This window comes from Triplophysa dalaica, chromosome 1, assembly GCF_015846415.1.
Source record: "Triplophysa dalaica isolate WHDGS20190420 chromosome 1, ASM1584641v1, whole genome shotgun sequence".
Classification (NCBI taxonomy): Eukaryota; Metazoa; Chordata; class Actinopteri; order Cypriniformes; family Nemacheilidae; genus Triplophysa; species Triplophysa dalaica.
In genome coordinates, this window is record NC_079542.1 from 10,153,439 (window position 1) to 10,168,279 (window position 14,841).

At 38.1% G+C, this 14,841-nt stretch overlaps 2 protein-coding genes across 2 annotated transcripts; one reads left to right on the forward strand and one right to left on the reverse strand.

Annotated features, from left to right (window-relative positions):
• Positions 1 to 680: 680 nt before the first annotated feature.
• pcolceb (procollagen C-endopeptidase enhancer b) lies at positions 681 to 7,000 on the forward strand. Its single transcript, XM_056750692.1, has 9 exons — positions 681 to 827; positions 1,868 to 1,976; positions 2,382 to 2,640; positions 3,373 to 3,497; positions 3,904 to 4,040; positions 4,498 to 5,039; positions 5,121 to 5,201; positions 6,090 to 6,260; positions 6,473 to 7,000. Exons 1-9 carry the CDS (start codon positions 739 to 741, stop codon positions 6,601 to 6,603), a joined length of 1,644 nt encoding a protein of 547 aa, XP_056606670.1. The 5' UTR covers positions 681 to 738; the 3' UTR covers positions 6,604 to 7,000.
• Positions 7,001 to 7,746: 746 nt separating this feature from the next.
• Positions 7,747 to 12,076, reverse strand: paqr9 (progestin and adipoQ receptor family member 9). Its single transcript, XM_056750703.1, has one exon. The coding sequence runs from the start codon at positions 10,885 to 10,887 to the stop codon at positions 9,760 to 9,762; it is 1,128 nt and encodes a 375-aa protein (XP_056606681.1). The 5' UTR covers positions 10,888 to 12,076; the 3' UTR covers positions 7,747 to 9,759.
• Positions 12,077 to 14,841: the final 2,765 nt, after the last annotated feature.

Here is a 14,841-nt window from a genome sequence, read left to right on the forward strand (position 1 = left end):
TGGAGACGGTGGAGGGAATCAAAATGAGTGGTTTTCCTACCAAACCACAGTCTCTTTAGTTTAGGACAAGAATGTATACTGAGCTATAAAAAGCATGCAGAGGTTTTTTCCAGTAACAAACAGCACACAAACACTCAATTATAAATATACAAGTGCAGAAACAAAAATGATTGTGATAAAAATGGTTGTTGTACAAAGCTATATGCGAGTTTTAAGAGATTTTTTTCACATGCACTTTTAATAACATGTTTGTTTGCCAGTTGCACTGGTAAGAACGTTTAGCTTGACTTACATTCCTGCCCTGCACCACAGTATAAGCACAGGCTGATTTAGAGAGAAAAACAATGAACAGAGAAGCAGAAAGACTGCAAGTGCTGTTTATCTGCAGATTTCTGTTCTCATCATATAACTGTCGCAGAAGAAAACACAAAAACATGCTAGGTAAAAACTTGCAAAGTTAACATTAAACCAGAGAAGCAGCTGAGGATGTGGTAAGCGCTGGTGCTCTTGTTTGTTTGTATATAAATGCTCATTCAATTTTAAATCTCTATTCATCATTCCACATCAGTACGCATTATTCTTACTCTTCACTCATATTTAGACCTAGACCTCTTACTCTTCTTTCACTGCCTCAGAATCCCTCGTTTAATCCGCCTCCCTTCTCTAACACGCCCTTAAACTCACCCCTGTCCTCTGTTTCTTCACTAACTGGTTCTCTGTGCTTCTTTGAGCAGAAGGATGTGGGGGGGTTTATGTGTGTGGCATTTGGGGCTTCTGTTTTTGGGGTTAGGATGGGTGCATGGACAAAGCCAGACCAACTTCACAAGGTAAGTGTGTTAACTTTTATGTAATTTTGTACGTTGGCACATATGCGTGTGAGTGAATGCAACCATTTAGTAAACAGAGGTGCTGGTCCCTAACGGGACTGTAAAATAAAGTTTTGAGTCACATTCTTATGCATATGGATGTTTCACATACACTTTAATATATATATATATATATACTACACAATATATTATGTACGATTTTGGATATGTGCAGATCTAATGGCGCAAAGTTTTTATATTTATCTACATAAATCTAATCAAGATAAAGCTGGGTTGAATATAAAGATATTTTATGTCATAACCGTGCACCCGAATTTGCATAGTCTATGCTAGTAAATGATTAAATCCAGCAAAATATTAAAATCTTGCATCATGATCTAAGCCTCGTTTAAGCAGAGGCATCTTCTGTCAACAAAAAATGGCAAAAATGTTTTTGTTGTGTATTTATGGATAAATTCTCCACAACTATACAGCATATTTTTTATGTTTGCCAAAAAAAATTGTAACATGACTTTGTCTGACTTGGTTTTGTGTTAAAGACGTTATTCGCTTCACTTCTAACCTGGTCATGATTGGTTATGAGCAGATTTGTGGTTTGTGAATATGATGAAGTGACAGCTTATGTATGTGAGAGAATACATTTTGCAGGTCGGAGTGACTGTAGATTAAGAAAAGCTTTATAATTGTTTTATCTATGGACAGTTTTAGCACCAACAACCTCAAACATTATTTAACGCAAACTTTACGTCCGGTAGACCTCCGCAAAAAATCAATAACTGTTGAGTAGTTTTAGTTCAATTTATTACAATTAAAGTACAAAGGTTTATTGATATAAGTTCAGGCCAGGTGTGTGCGTCCGACGAAACCGTCAACAACAGGGTCTTTCTAGAACTAAATTTGGCTGTTTAGTTTGCTGTGGCTTGTGTGTTTACACATACCTCTAATATGACAGTGCAGGCAGTATTTCCTTAGGTAAATATATTATTGATCTAAATATGAAATAGATGTACTATGTGTGTTTCTCCCTTGACTTTCCTCAGGCCCGTATTCCTCTGTGGTGGTCATTTGGTAACAGACTCGGGATTTGTGGCTAATGAGGGTTTCCCCTCTCATTACAAACCAAACTCCAAATGCACCTGGTACATTACAGTAAGTTCACAACACCTCTGTTAGCCTATAACTCATCTGTTGAATTTCAAACTTGAAGGGATAGTTTACCCAAAAATGAAAATTCTGTCATCATTTAGTCACCCTCAAGTTGTATAAGTTTGTTGTTTTGCATAACACAAAGAAAGATATTTGGAGGAATGTTTGAAGCCAAACAGTTCTGGGGCACTATTGACATTCATGGTAGGGAAAAAACACTATCTTAGTCAATGGTGCCCCAGAACTGTTTGGTTTTCCACCTTCTTCAAAACAACATTTTGTTTTCAACAGAATAAATACTATAAAACAAGTTTGAAACAACTTGAGGGTATATAAATGATGACAGAATTTTCAATTTTTGGGTGAACTATCCCTTTAACATAATCATCACGCCACCTCTCCTGTCAGGTGCCGGAAGGTCATGTTGTGATGCTCCAGTTTAGGATGTTTGATCTAGAGGCGGATCCCACCTGTCGCTATGACTACGTGGATGTCTATAATGGGCACTCATACACAGTGCAGAAACTGGGCCGGTTCTGTGGAACGTTCAGACCCGGTGCCCTCATCTCCACCTCAAACACCATGATGGTGGAGATGGCGTCTGATGCCAGCACAGGAGGAAGAGGATTTCTGGCATATTTTAGTGGAGGGAAACCACATGTTGACGGTGGGATTACTGCAGTTACAATTTCGTCTATAAAAAAAACAAAATCCAGAAACAATTTTGAAACTAATGTTAACAATATGTTGTGCATAGTTATTTCCAGTTAAGATTTAGATGTTTCAAGAAATATTTTGAATGTGTTCATTTGTGACACACAAATATGTTGTGTCAGATAAAAAAGTCAATAAAAAGGTAAATAAATGCATGGATAAATAAGAATGCGGGATTACTGTTGAAATTTCAGAACCAATCCAAAATTAGATCCTAAATTAGGGGTAGTTTACCCAAAAATAAAACATTTGACATTTTATTCAACCTCATGTCATTCTAAACCTGTATACAATCTTTTTTCTGTGGAACACAAAAGAAGATATTTTGAGAAATGTGTCAGTGGTCTTGTGTCCACACAAGGGAAGTCAATGGGGTCCAATGTTGTTTAGGTATCAACGTACTTCAAAATATCTTCTTTTGTGTTCTGTAGAAGAAAGAAACCCCTAAAGGTTTGAAATGACATCATTGTTGTTCATTATGTTGTTGAATATTCCTTTTTAGAATTTTCTGTGATTCATTTCATAGTTAAGTTTATAAGTTTCTGCTTTTGAATTGAAATAAAAAAGTGAATCCAGTAGGATTTTCTGATTCTTAGAAATTCATAAATGTATATTTTTAATATTATTAACTGGGAATATACTGTATATCATTACATTTTTCTTCATTAACCCCCTTTCCCTGTAGAGAATCAGTTCTGTGGTGGCAGGCTGACAAAGCCCCAAGGTTCCGTGAAGACACCAAACTGGCCGGAATCAGATTACCCAGCAGGCATCAGCTGCTCTTGGCACATATCTGTGGACACCAACATGGTCAGGCCGCTATTTCACTTCACACATAATTTCTCTCTTCTTGTGTCTCAGTATCATGGCGTGAAACTGTCTTATTAACAACTGTTGAATCTTTCGAAGACTAATTTGATTTTAGCTATAAACATGTTGCTATGCTTGTGAGATTTTGAGTTTGTGACTGTGTTAATGTGTATTCATGATGAGAGCACAAATAGCATATGTAATACTGTGAAAGACCCCATTCAAAAAGAAGTGTGCAAGGTGGGACATGGAAAAAGAGAAAGAGAGAGTGAGTGAGGGGCATGACAAATTGCATAAAAGAAGCTTTGTACCTGCTTACTAGACTCAGAGCTAGCGCCTTCACTTACATAACTACATATTAAAGTATGTGTGTGTGCATGTGTGCATATGTACATAATGTGTGCAGATTATTGAGGTCAAGTTTGAGAAAATGGACTTGGAATCAGACATCTACTGCCGTTATGACTACGTGGCCCTGTTCAATGGGGGAGAGACCGACGATTCTCGCCGGCTTGGCAAATTCTGCGGAGACTCTGTTCCCGAGTGAGTCAAATCTCAAAAGAACCAAATAACACACATCTTACAACTACTCGAGCTCTATTCATACACTTTTATCAACCCGTGTTTATCTTCCCAGGAAAAGGATGTTATAGTTTTCTACAAAGTCAGTTGTCCCCAAGGGAAGCTTAGTGGAAGAATATGATTTCAAATTATAAAAGATTTTTCTTTTACATAGCCAGAATATGTTTGAAAATATACCGTTTGTACTTTGAAAAATCAATGAACTACTTCATTGAAATGTTGACAATGTTAGATATTAGCCTTATGATTTTATAAAATAAATAATTTCCAATAATTGTTATTCCAGGGAACATAAACTGATAAGATGTACATAAATGCATTGTGAGACACTTTGAATAAAACAATTTCCAAATGCATAGATATAGTTATTTTATTGTTTAAGTACTGCTATAATTCTCTCTGCATTTCCGTCTGTCAGTGTGGTTTTGACCAATGGAAATGAGCTGCTGGTGCACTTTGTATCAGACCTGAGTGTCACAGCCGCAGGTTTTATGGCTCATTACAACAGTATTCCCCGTGGATCCCGAACACCCACTTCTGGCTTCAACACAGTGCCCCGCCCAAGAACTGACAGTTCTACCACTAAATCCACTACTCCACCAGGGAAAAAACCCAAAAGTAAACCTACTGTTAGGCCTAAGCCAACACCAAAAGCCCCATCAGGGCCACGTAAGCCGATGCCACCCAGGCCTAGATCAAAACCCACGCCCAAACCCAAAGTTCGACCCACTCCTCCTGCAAAAACCAAGCCTACCACAAGAACTGTTACTAGAGTCGACCGGAAACCTGCTGTAAAAGTGACAACAAAACCTAAGCCTGACAGTAAACATCAAGTGAAGGCAACAAATTCAGCAAGTGCAACGACAAAACCAAAAGTAAAGCCTGTCCCCGCTGCCAAAGCAACCACAAAGCCAAAGACAAATCCCAACACAAAACCTGGGAACAAAACAACAAATGCAGGTAAAAAAAATCTTATATTCCCATATTTTGTTTTTCTGTTTGTGAAAGACTAAATGCACAGGTTTGTTTTTGTGTTTAAAGCTTCAGTTAGGAACCTGCTGTGTTCACTACCATGCAGGCGAATAGGCACTTTGAATACCCGTTTCTGCCTTAGTCATTTTGGTGAGTTCCCTTTTTTACTTCCATTTGCTATTTCTGCATCTCTTTTCTTCTAATTGTCTTTAACAGAGAACAATGTACAATGTTGAGCAAACAACGTATAGTCTACATAGAGTGGGTTTCAAAAGAAGGAATTTTATTTAGACATAGAAATGAAATTCAAAAAGAATTAAAGGGATAATTCACCCACAAATAAAATATTCTGTCCTCATTTTCTCACCCCGAAGTTGTTCCAAAACAATAGAAATTTCTTAGTTCTGTTAAAATAAAAAGAAGATATTTTGAAGAATGTGGGAAACCAATCACCTCTGGGGCAACATTCACCACCATTGTAGTTATTTCCCACTATGATAGTCAATAGGGCCCCAGAACTGTTTGGTTGCAAACATTATTCCAAATATCTCTCTTTGTTTTCAGCACAACAAGAAAATTGATATAGATGTGGAATAACTGAATGAATATTTTGGATTCTCAACCCTTTCTAGATCAAGAAAAATGAAATCTGTTTTGCTGATATTTGTCTTAAAGGGATACTTCACCCAAAAATGAAAATTCTGTTATCATTTACTCACCCTCAGATAGTTCCAAACCTGTATAAATGTATTTGTTCTGCACAAGACAAAGTAAGATATTTGGAAGAATGTCAATAACCAAAAAGATCTCATCCCCATTTACTGCCATAGAAGGGAAAATAAATACTATGGGAGTTAAGGGGGGATGAGATCTGTTTGGTTACTGACATTCTTCCAGAAAAGGATTGATGCATTTTTTTAATTTTAATTTTTTTAATTTTAATTTTTTAATTCTTGGGTGAACTATCCCTTTAATAGTCCAATATTTTCTTCAGTTGTCTTACACTTTTGAACCCCATTCTGTCTGTCTCCCCCACAGTGTTGACTGGTAAAGTGACATCGCTGACCCCGGGACCTCAAGGCAGAGCTGAAGTTGAAGTGTCTGTCATCAAGATATATAGGCCAGGTAGACTTAACATCAAAAAGAGAGGACCCACCACATCTGTCACACTGACTTCTACATGCATGAAGTGTCCAGCACTGCGTAAAGGTAAAAATCACCTGTTCAATTCTGCATCACTCTCTTAATGTGTGACTAATGATTTATTGAAGGGTTTCTTGTATAGTTAAGCAGGATTACACTAGCAAAAATAAAAAATCAATGTGCCACGATTGCAAACTTAACATATTAAGTTCACATCTGCATTAACTGACTATTTTTTTGTATAATAGATTAATAATAATTGTGAATTTACGTCATAGGAGTGAATTACGTGCTGATGGGTCAGGTGAATAATGAAGGCCTTGGCACTCTGACCCCCTCCAGCTTTGCCCTTGAGCACAAGCCAGTGCATGACAAAGCCCTGGACGCTATTGCAAAGAAAACATGTTAAAAACCACTTTGACCAATCTAAATTCTCTGTGTACTTATATACTTAAAATAAAAATCTAAATCCATTATTATTATTTTGCATCTCTTTTGGAGATTTCTGGAAGAAAGACATAAAATGGTAAAAAACAGACATAAAAACAACCTGGTGTCTGTTTATTCTCTTATATGAAGATATAAGGCACTATGATATAGTTCAAGAAACAGGTTTGTCTGTTGCAATGCAAACATCTTTAATAACAACATTTATTAAAGAATAAATTATACGTCCATGTGCCTAAAGTCAATCATTACACTTCTGTTTAATTTTACAGAAAGTAATATCAGTTATATATATAGTAATTTTATTCAGAATGTATTTTAACAATCTTAAATGTCTGAATAAAACCATTATTATGTTATTTTGAATGACTGTATTTCACTGCACCATAGCTTAGTGTACAATATGTGTACAACAAGCATGTCCTGACATGAATGTTTTTCACAACAAGATGCAAAGTGCAACAGAGGATTTAATCTTTGAACTCAGTGTTCCAGACTAAGTGCTGTGTGTCTCCATCAAGTGGACAGATCTCGAATGAGATTCAGTGTGTCTGCAGTGTGCTGGAACATGGCCAGAGAGAGAAAGAGGGAGAGAGAGAGAGAGAGAGAGAGAGAGAGAGAGAGCAAATGTATCCTGTTTCCTTTTATCTTTACATTCATGGTATCTGTCATGCCTGTATATCCATAATATAATCAGTAGATTTGTTTTCAATGTTATAATGAACATACAAATGTATGTACAGTATGTAAGAATGTATGACAGACAGACAGAGATGAATAGGTTCAAATAGAGAGGGAAAGTGTGAGAAATGAACAGTGTGTGTGTGTGTGTGTGTGTGTTGGGGGACTGTGACAAGTGTCCAGCTGCTCCTGTTACTCAGCAGCCATCAATCCCCTCTCTCTGTCTCTCTCTCTCTCCCCACATACACACGCATGCAAATACAGGCAAACTCATACCTGCAGACATGGAAATGTGGATACTGCAAATGAGGTATATTTACGCCATGTCCGCCATGTCTACGTTTCTGTTAAAACTGGTGTGAATAAATAATAGAAACTGAACATATTCATGTAGGAATGCAATTTAATAATAAACAGACCAAGCTGATTTATCATTTGAATTTATTGATCTCTTGTCATTTTTTATACAGTTTGAAACAGAATCTAGAGGTCATATACTCTATTTTATATATTTAAGTCTATATCTTAATAAGTAAGATACATTAGCATCATCTACTTAAGGAAAAAATGTATCACACTACAGCAGTCGGCATACAGCATCGTCTCCAGTGCATTCAGAATCTGTCTTCTCCCCTGAGAACTAAACTGTTCTAGATAAACCAGTCTAGAACTAGAATTTCTATTAAGGCTGAATCAAACATATACTTCTAAAACATTCCTATTTTAAAAGGAGCAGACATATTTGACACAGTCCTAGTCTCTTCTACATATGAACTTCAATAAAAATCCATGTTTGAGGTTAAAGTGTAAGGACAGCAATCGAAGGACAAACATTGCCCCCAGCATTGACATTTCTCGGCCCCTTTCTAAGAAATGTAGTCTGCATGTTGGGGCAGATGGTCTTGCAATGCTTTTTCAAAACAGCTTAAAACTTAATAGTTTATACGAGGCTGCTGAACATTTTAAAACAAGGTTTCATATACACCAGGTCCCTGTCAAGATCACCGATTAGGTTATGTGCAAATCATATATTCAGTCTAGATTTTCATACTACGCTTGTGCAACATATGCCGAAACTCATCGATACAAATAGGAAGTCAAAACTATGAGGCTACTCAAACATATTAGAAATGAATAATGAATTATTCCCCGTTTATGATGGAATACATAAAACAAACTGAAGATATCGTCTAAATATGTCGTCACACTTATTGCAACTATTCGGCCTGTTGGACAAAAGAACAGAGAACAGACACAAGACATTTTTTTGACAGCCACAACATCTGTTTCATCAATGACTCCATTTTGTCGTTCACAGCAGCAGAAACAAACACTAGACATTGTGACAGATATTCACAAATATTGTTAAACCACATTCCTACTTTAAAACTAAAAACCCTGAAGAAAGGACTAAAGGACTAAAACTTTCATAAAGCACCACTTTTTGAAAGCATCTGACTGGCTGAATAAAAATTCAACCAACCAATAAAGCTCAGTGACATCACATGGCTCTTTAAAACGAAGTGTGTTTAGACAACCTAACTAAGTTACTTAAGAAGATTTTCATTTGTCACTCACAATTTTGCGTAGTCTATGACTACATACAGTATAATGCTTCCCTCCACATCTGGCCTTGAAAGGAAAATTTGCTGATGTGTTCAAAAAACAATAATATGGCTTCATTTCTTTCCATTCAGTTCTCCCCTCCAATCGTTATAGAGAAGCGTATACAATCAAAGGCCATGCATAGTTACAGTAGATTAAAATACAGCACTGACATCTACAGTCACCTCACATTTTATAATTATGGTCTATAAGTTCTAGTAGTTATTGTATATTGAGAAAATGTAATGTTCGTATAAACAAGGGCTGTAGAGTGCTGCAAAGGGTTATGGCAGAATGAATCCACACCCCTCTCATTTCCCTCAGCCTCAAACACTTTGGTTGAAGCTGTTTGTGCTTGTCTGCATGCTGTTTGTCTGCACATCCTGTTTAAAGGGTTTTTACAAAGGGAGGAGGAGGAAACGTGACTGGGTGAATCAGAGAGAAAGTGAGATAGAGAGAAAAGATAGAAAGACACAGAGATGGTTTCACAAGGTAATGAATTAAATAATGCATTAATAAAGTGTTGGTAAAATATCAATAATCTATTATTTTAAAACTCTCAAAATAAAATTATTAAAATATATTATACATTCCCTGTGGCAAAGTAGGCTAGCCATTCAGAACAGCGGTCACCCTACAAAAAATATAATTTGACCATCTTCACACTGAAAACAAATTTTCACCAATGCCAAATGAGCATTTCTTCTGTTAAAACTCTAAAGGAGGTAAATGTTTGTTCTGTATGTGCTAAATGGTCAACGTTAGTATAACATTTTTTAAAGAGCAAAATGGATATCCTCATGGAGAGCTTTACACCCGACCAGCCGTGGCTCTAATGCCCTTTAAGCTTTTTTTGCTCTGGTGTGTATATGTGATGGGCACACCAGCCAAACCATGCAATGATGCCCGCTATACACCCCTGCAGAAGCACCATAACTCCATAAGTGGAGTAAAACGTTGGTCCAGGCAGCCTGGGTGACATTTTAGGTGACAGTACCAGGGCTGGGTTGAGAAGCAGGGCCCGCATCTCCACCTTGATCATGTGAAGCTCATCCAGGATAGACAGGAAGGTGCAGCAATGGAACCATTGATGGCTGTGACCCCAGATATCAAAATGTCCCGGAGAAAACCGTTCCGGGATCTTACTGATATTAAAGATGGCAGATACCACCAGCCAAAAGCAGTGGCGGTAGAAGAAGGCAGCCATGGTGGAGAGCAGATACGGGGAGGTGGATGATGGAGAAGGGACAATGTGAGGAGCGGGACACAGGAGACGGTAGAATATAGGGGTTGAGGAGATAAAGAAGGGGAGGATGAAGACGAAAGTTCGAACAGCGTAGCGGTATTTCCGCCAGCGCTGTCTGGTGTTACAGCAGGTGATGACGCATATGATGGCAACCAGGCAGGAGGTTGGGATGTAGAGGCTATCAAAAAATGCTCCTAGGGAGAGCGACGCATAAGTCCAAGTCTCCTCATCGGCGTTCAGACCTTTCTTTTGGGACGCATTCTGGACTCCAAACTCAATTTCCGGTATACCCGCCTGAGGGAAGATGTAATAGTAATACGCCAGAGAGGAACCCACGGTGTACGCACTGATAGTCCCATAGTCCACAAAAAAACATATTTCACGAATGATGAGAGACATTGAGTTGAGGAGATGAGCCAGGCTACTGGCTAGCAGCAGGTAAAACACCCCTAAAAAGTAGTTCCAGAAGGGGTAGAAAAAAGGGTCGCCAGGTTCGGGGGCTCCTTCCCACGCGAACACCTCCAGAAAGTGGAAGACGAACACGAAGATAGGGAGGAAGTGCGTCCAGAAGTTTCCAGTCTCATTGGTCTGACGAAAAGCAGATGCTAGGCACTGCCAGAGGCTGTAGTTGGGAAAACGATAACCAGACAGTATGAAGTTCTCCGTCACTCGCGGAGGAACGTCTGTGTGACGTAACAAAGGCAAAGACCACATGCTTCGACTTTTTATTTTGGGCCACCTTGATGAACGAATCTCAATATTGATCACACATCAAATGATGAATATCACTTGTTTTACAGCGATGACTTGAGTTAAGAATCAGTGTTGAGAGTATTAAGTGGATCATATCACGCAAACTCACAAAAGAGTCATCAAAAAGTATTGCTTTGAGATTACCAGGAACTATTTAATCTTTCAACAAATCCTCAGATGCATCAAGCAGATTCCTTTGAAATATTCGTATTCAGTGTCAATGTGCATATTTAAGATGGCAAAGGCTATTCAAGTGGCTCATTATAATCCATGTGCAGAAAGAAATAATCCAAGAGTAAAGGTCAATGGCTCCAGAGTCCCGTTAAATCATAAAGTTATTTTCGAGATAAACTCAATGGCTTTTGCTCACTGCTCGAGTCTTTCAGGTCTGGTCGTAACGACAATATCGTGTCTGTGTCACCTGAACTTCACACGACTTTCTGCATTTTCAAACATGTGAGCAAACAATGTTCCTGTTTATTAGTTCAGAAGGTCTGTTTCGCTTCTCACTGCGGCTGAATCTCTCCTGCGTGCAAGCGTCGCTTTGAAACTAGGTCATGTGGGACACGGTCGCGCACCGGCCGGTTTCCGAAACCTCTCGGTGTATTATTCATGCTCCGCCGTGCATAATTCATTCATCGGATTCATCGGTCAGATTATCAGGCGTGTGAAGCTTCAGGCTCATCTGAAGCAATGTAGCAGATTAGTGCTCGTCTCGAAAACAGTCATAAGGGTCCAGTGCGTCGTGTAGTCCCACATCGATGTTTCATTTCAATAGAGGAAGAGAGCTTCGTTCTTACGAATCATCTTTCTGCGCCGCGTCCGATTCCTCTTTTTGTGCCAAGGTTAAGGGTAATTGTGATTCGACGAACATTGCGTTGCGGTGCGGAGCGGCGTGATCCTGACCGCGCTCTTTTCCAGGAAAGAGTTATGTCATTTCTGCTCGACAGCACTGCTAAATAAGCAGATAACCGGCATCCAGTAGTCCAACGGTCTCCTCGCACTTCACTTCTTGCTCAATCCTAGAGTGAAGCTCTGAAGGGAAATCCCAGCTGTGAGTTGCTGTCTTCACGTGATGATTTCTGCGCAAATGTGCGCTTTACTTGAAAAAAACAGCGTCTTTCGGAAGTGTTTAACAAATCATCTGCGTCCATACAAGTACTCTCTCTCTCTCTCTCTCTCTCTCTCTCACCCCAACGTACAGGAACTGCCATGCAAAACACTCGTTCGAGGCTCACATGACACGGCAAAATTCAGCGGTATACACACAGCATTCTATTAAATGCATGTAAATCCAATTAAATTTTAAGAAAAAATAACTGGTTGTTTACAAACGTCTCATTTTTCGCTTAAGGACTGAAACAGAGCTTTAAAGGGGTCATATGACAAGGCTAAAACGAATATGATCATTTGTTTTGGATGTAATGCAATGTGTACGCCTATATACGATTTATGGTTAAACAACGCTGTATTTTCCACATAACGTGCATGTTTGTATCTCTTGTTTGCCCCGACTCTCTAAACGCACAAATCTGGATTGGTCATTTAACCAGTGCGTGTTGATTGGTCGAATACTGCAAGCGTGTGACGGAAATGTAACGCCTATTACCATATTTGGAACATCAGGTTTCAAAGCACTTGTACTGACAGGTACGCTAGTTAGGTATACATGTGTGCGGTCTGGATTGAGCATTAGTCAGGGTGAGCATTAGCTTTTAGAAAGATGCTTAAAAACATAACTGAAATAGAAATGTCGTGCACACGAACTGTTCCTATTTGATGTGAGAATTGAAAAAACAACTGTCAAACACCCTTTTCGGCAAAAAAGTCCGGTTTACCACACTATCCCTTTTGATTGGTCGAATACTGCAAGCGTGTGATGGAAATGTAACGCCTATTACCATATTTGGAACATTAGGTTTCAAAGCACTTGTACAGGTAGCTACTTAGGTATACATGTGGGCGGTCTTAATCAAATCATACCACAAATTTATGTAGATTTGTGGGGGTTTTGTTAAACGAGGCTTTTCAGGCGGGTCAGGGTGAGCATTAGCTTTTAGAAAGATGCTTAAAAACATAACTGAAGAAGAAATGTCGCCAATTATTAGCAATTATTGACAAAGTCAATGTGCATGTGCAAAAATGTTATTTGTTTGATTTCTGACATTTCGCTAGCACGAATATCACCACCATTGAAAAAGTACGGATGCAAGGGCGGAGAATAGCGCGCTGGAGAACTATGTAGTTTAATGTTGTTTCACTGAATTTCCCTTTTTTTGTTGTGCAGTTTCAAAATACAACCATTGAACATGTTTGAGTGTAGAAAAGCCTGCTTTGGCATCTTACAATGCCCCGATGTTGTTGTTGTGCCGTTTAAAATACAAAATCAGCATGTTTAAATGCAGTAAAGAACTTTGGGTGTCTTATGGGGAAAAATGGCTGCCATACTTAGGGGCCTATGATAGAATCGCGGAATCCAGGCATGTTTGGTGTATAACGCGGAATGGCACAGAATCTTGCAAATGTATAATTTCTTAACCAAAAAATCAAATTGTGCATTTACTTTACATATATTAAAATTGTGTTTAAATATGAAGTCTGAAGTTGTTTTGCGTGTGCTCGTGCAGCTTTCAGAGAACGCATGCGCATGAACTGTTCCTATTTCATGTGAGAATTGAAAAAACAACAACTGTCAAACACCCCAAACTGTCAAACAACTGTCAAGAAAACGGCGAAAAGTCCGGTTTACCACACCATCCGTTTGATTTTTACTGAGTGAACTACAGTAAATGTGGTAGTGACGTTATAAAAATAACTTCTTTTAAATTAGAACTTTTTTACTTACATTTAAGTAGATTTAAAACAAAATATTTTTTATTTTTCATTGTATGGTTCAACGTATCAACTGAAGGATTTTTAATGAATACCGTAGTATACAGATTTTTTTTATGTGGGCAAATATAGTAATATTGAATAGGGAAGGCTGATAAACACAGAATTCTAAAAAATTAAAACAGAAAAAACGGAATTTGGGAACAAATAAACATATTTCTTATTGTTGTTCTCACGCCTTATATTGCAACCCATATCCCTCCAGCCCCTCATTTGGGATGTTTTTCATGAACTTGCCCCACGACAAATGAATTGAATAGCCCTGTCTTAGAGGGATAACATTTTGGGGGTAGGAGGGAACTATCCTTTAATAAACTTATAAAGATGTGGTTTCTGAACTTGTATTTTGATAGTTTAGCAATTTGGCAACATGTGTGTTCCTTAACCACTGAGCTTGAGACAGAAATTTACTACTTTCATAAAAAGCTCTATGTAAGCCCAAATTTGGATCTTTATGAAAAAAATGTATATGATACTTCAGTACCATATTTATCTGTTACTTTCAGATTTTTACTCAAGTCATATTCTAAAAGGTTACTTTCACTTCTACCAAGGTCATTTCTGGCAAGATATTTGTACTTTTACTCATGTATTGCTTTTAGCTACTTTAAACATCACTTAATTATCCATTGACTACACAACACACCCATCTGAACACTTGTTTCCTCCAGTTTGAGGCACTACTAGCATTCCCAGTGTTACCATGACAGGTGGCCCTATGGTGGGCAGGGAATTGTAAGAACAATTATGTCATTAGAGAATATTGACTTTATACACAGACAGCTGTACAGCCAGCTGGAGTACTAAAAAGCAAATGTTGGGATGTGCTCACTTCTACAGCTTGTCATAATGGGACAGTGCCGGGTCATTTAAACTCATAATAATAATCCTCTCAGAACACATAGTATTAATATGTTTATAAAGCCATAAAATATTAGTCACTGCCTCTTTTTGTTTCATAAATAAACAATTTCTAAAGAATCATATAAAAAAAATTATTTCACATTTTTAACCCAGGTTTAA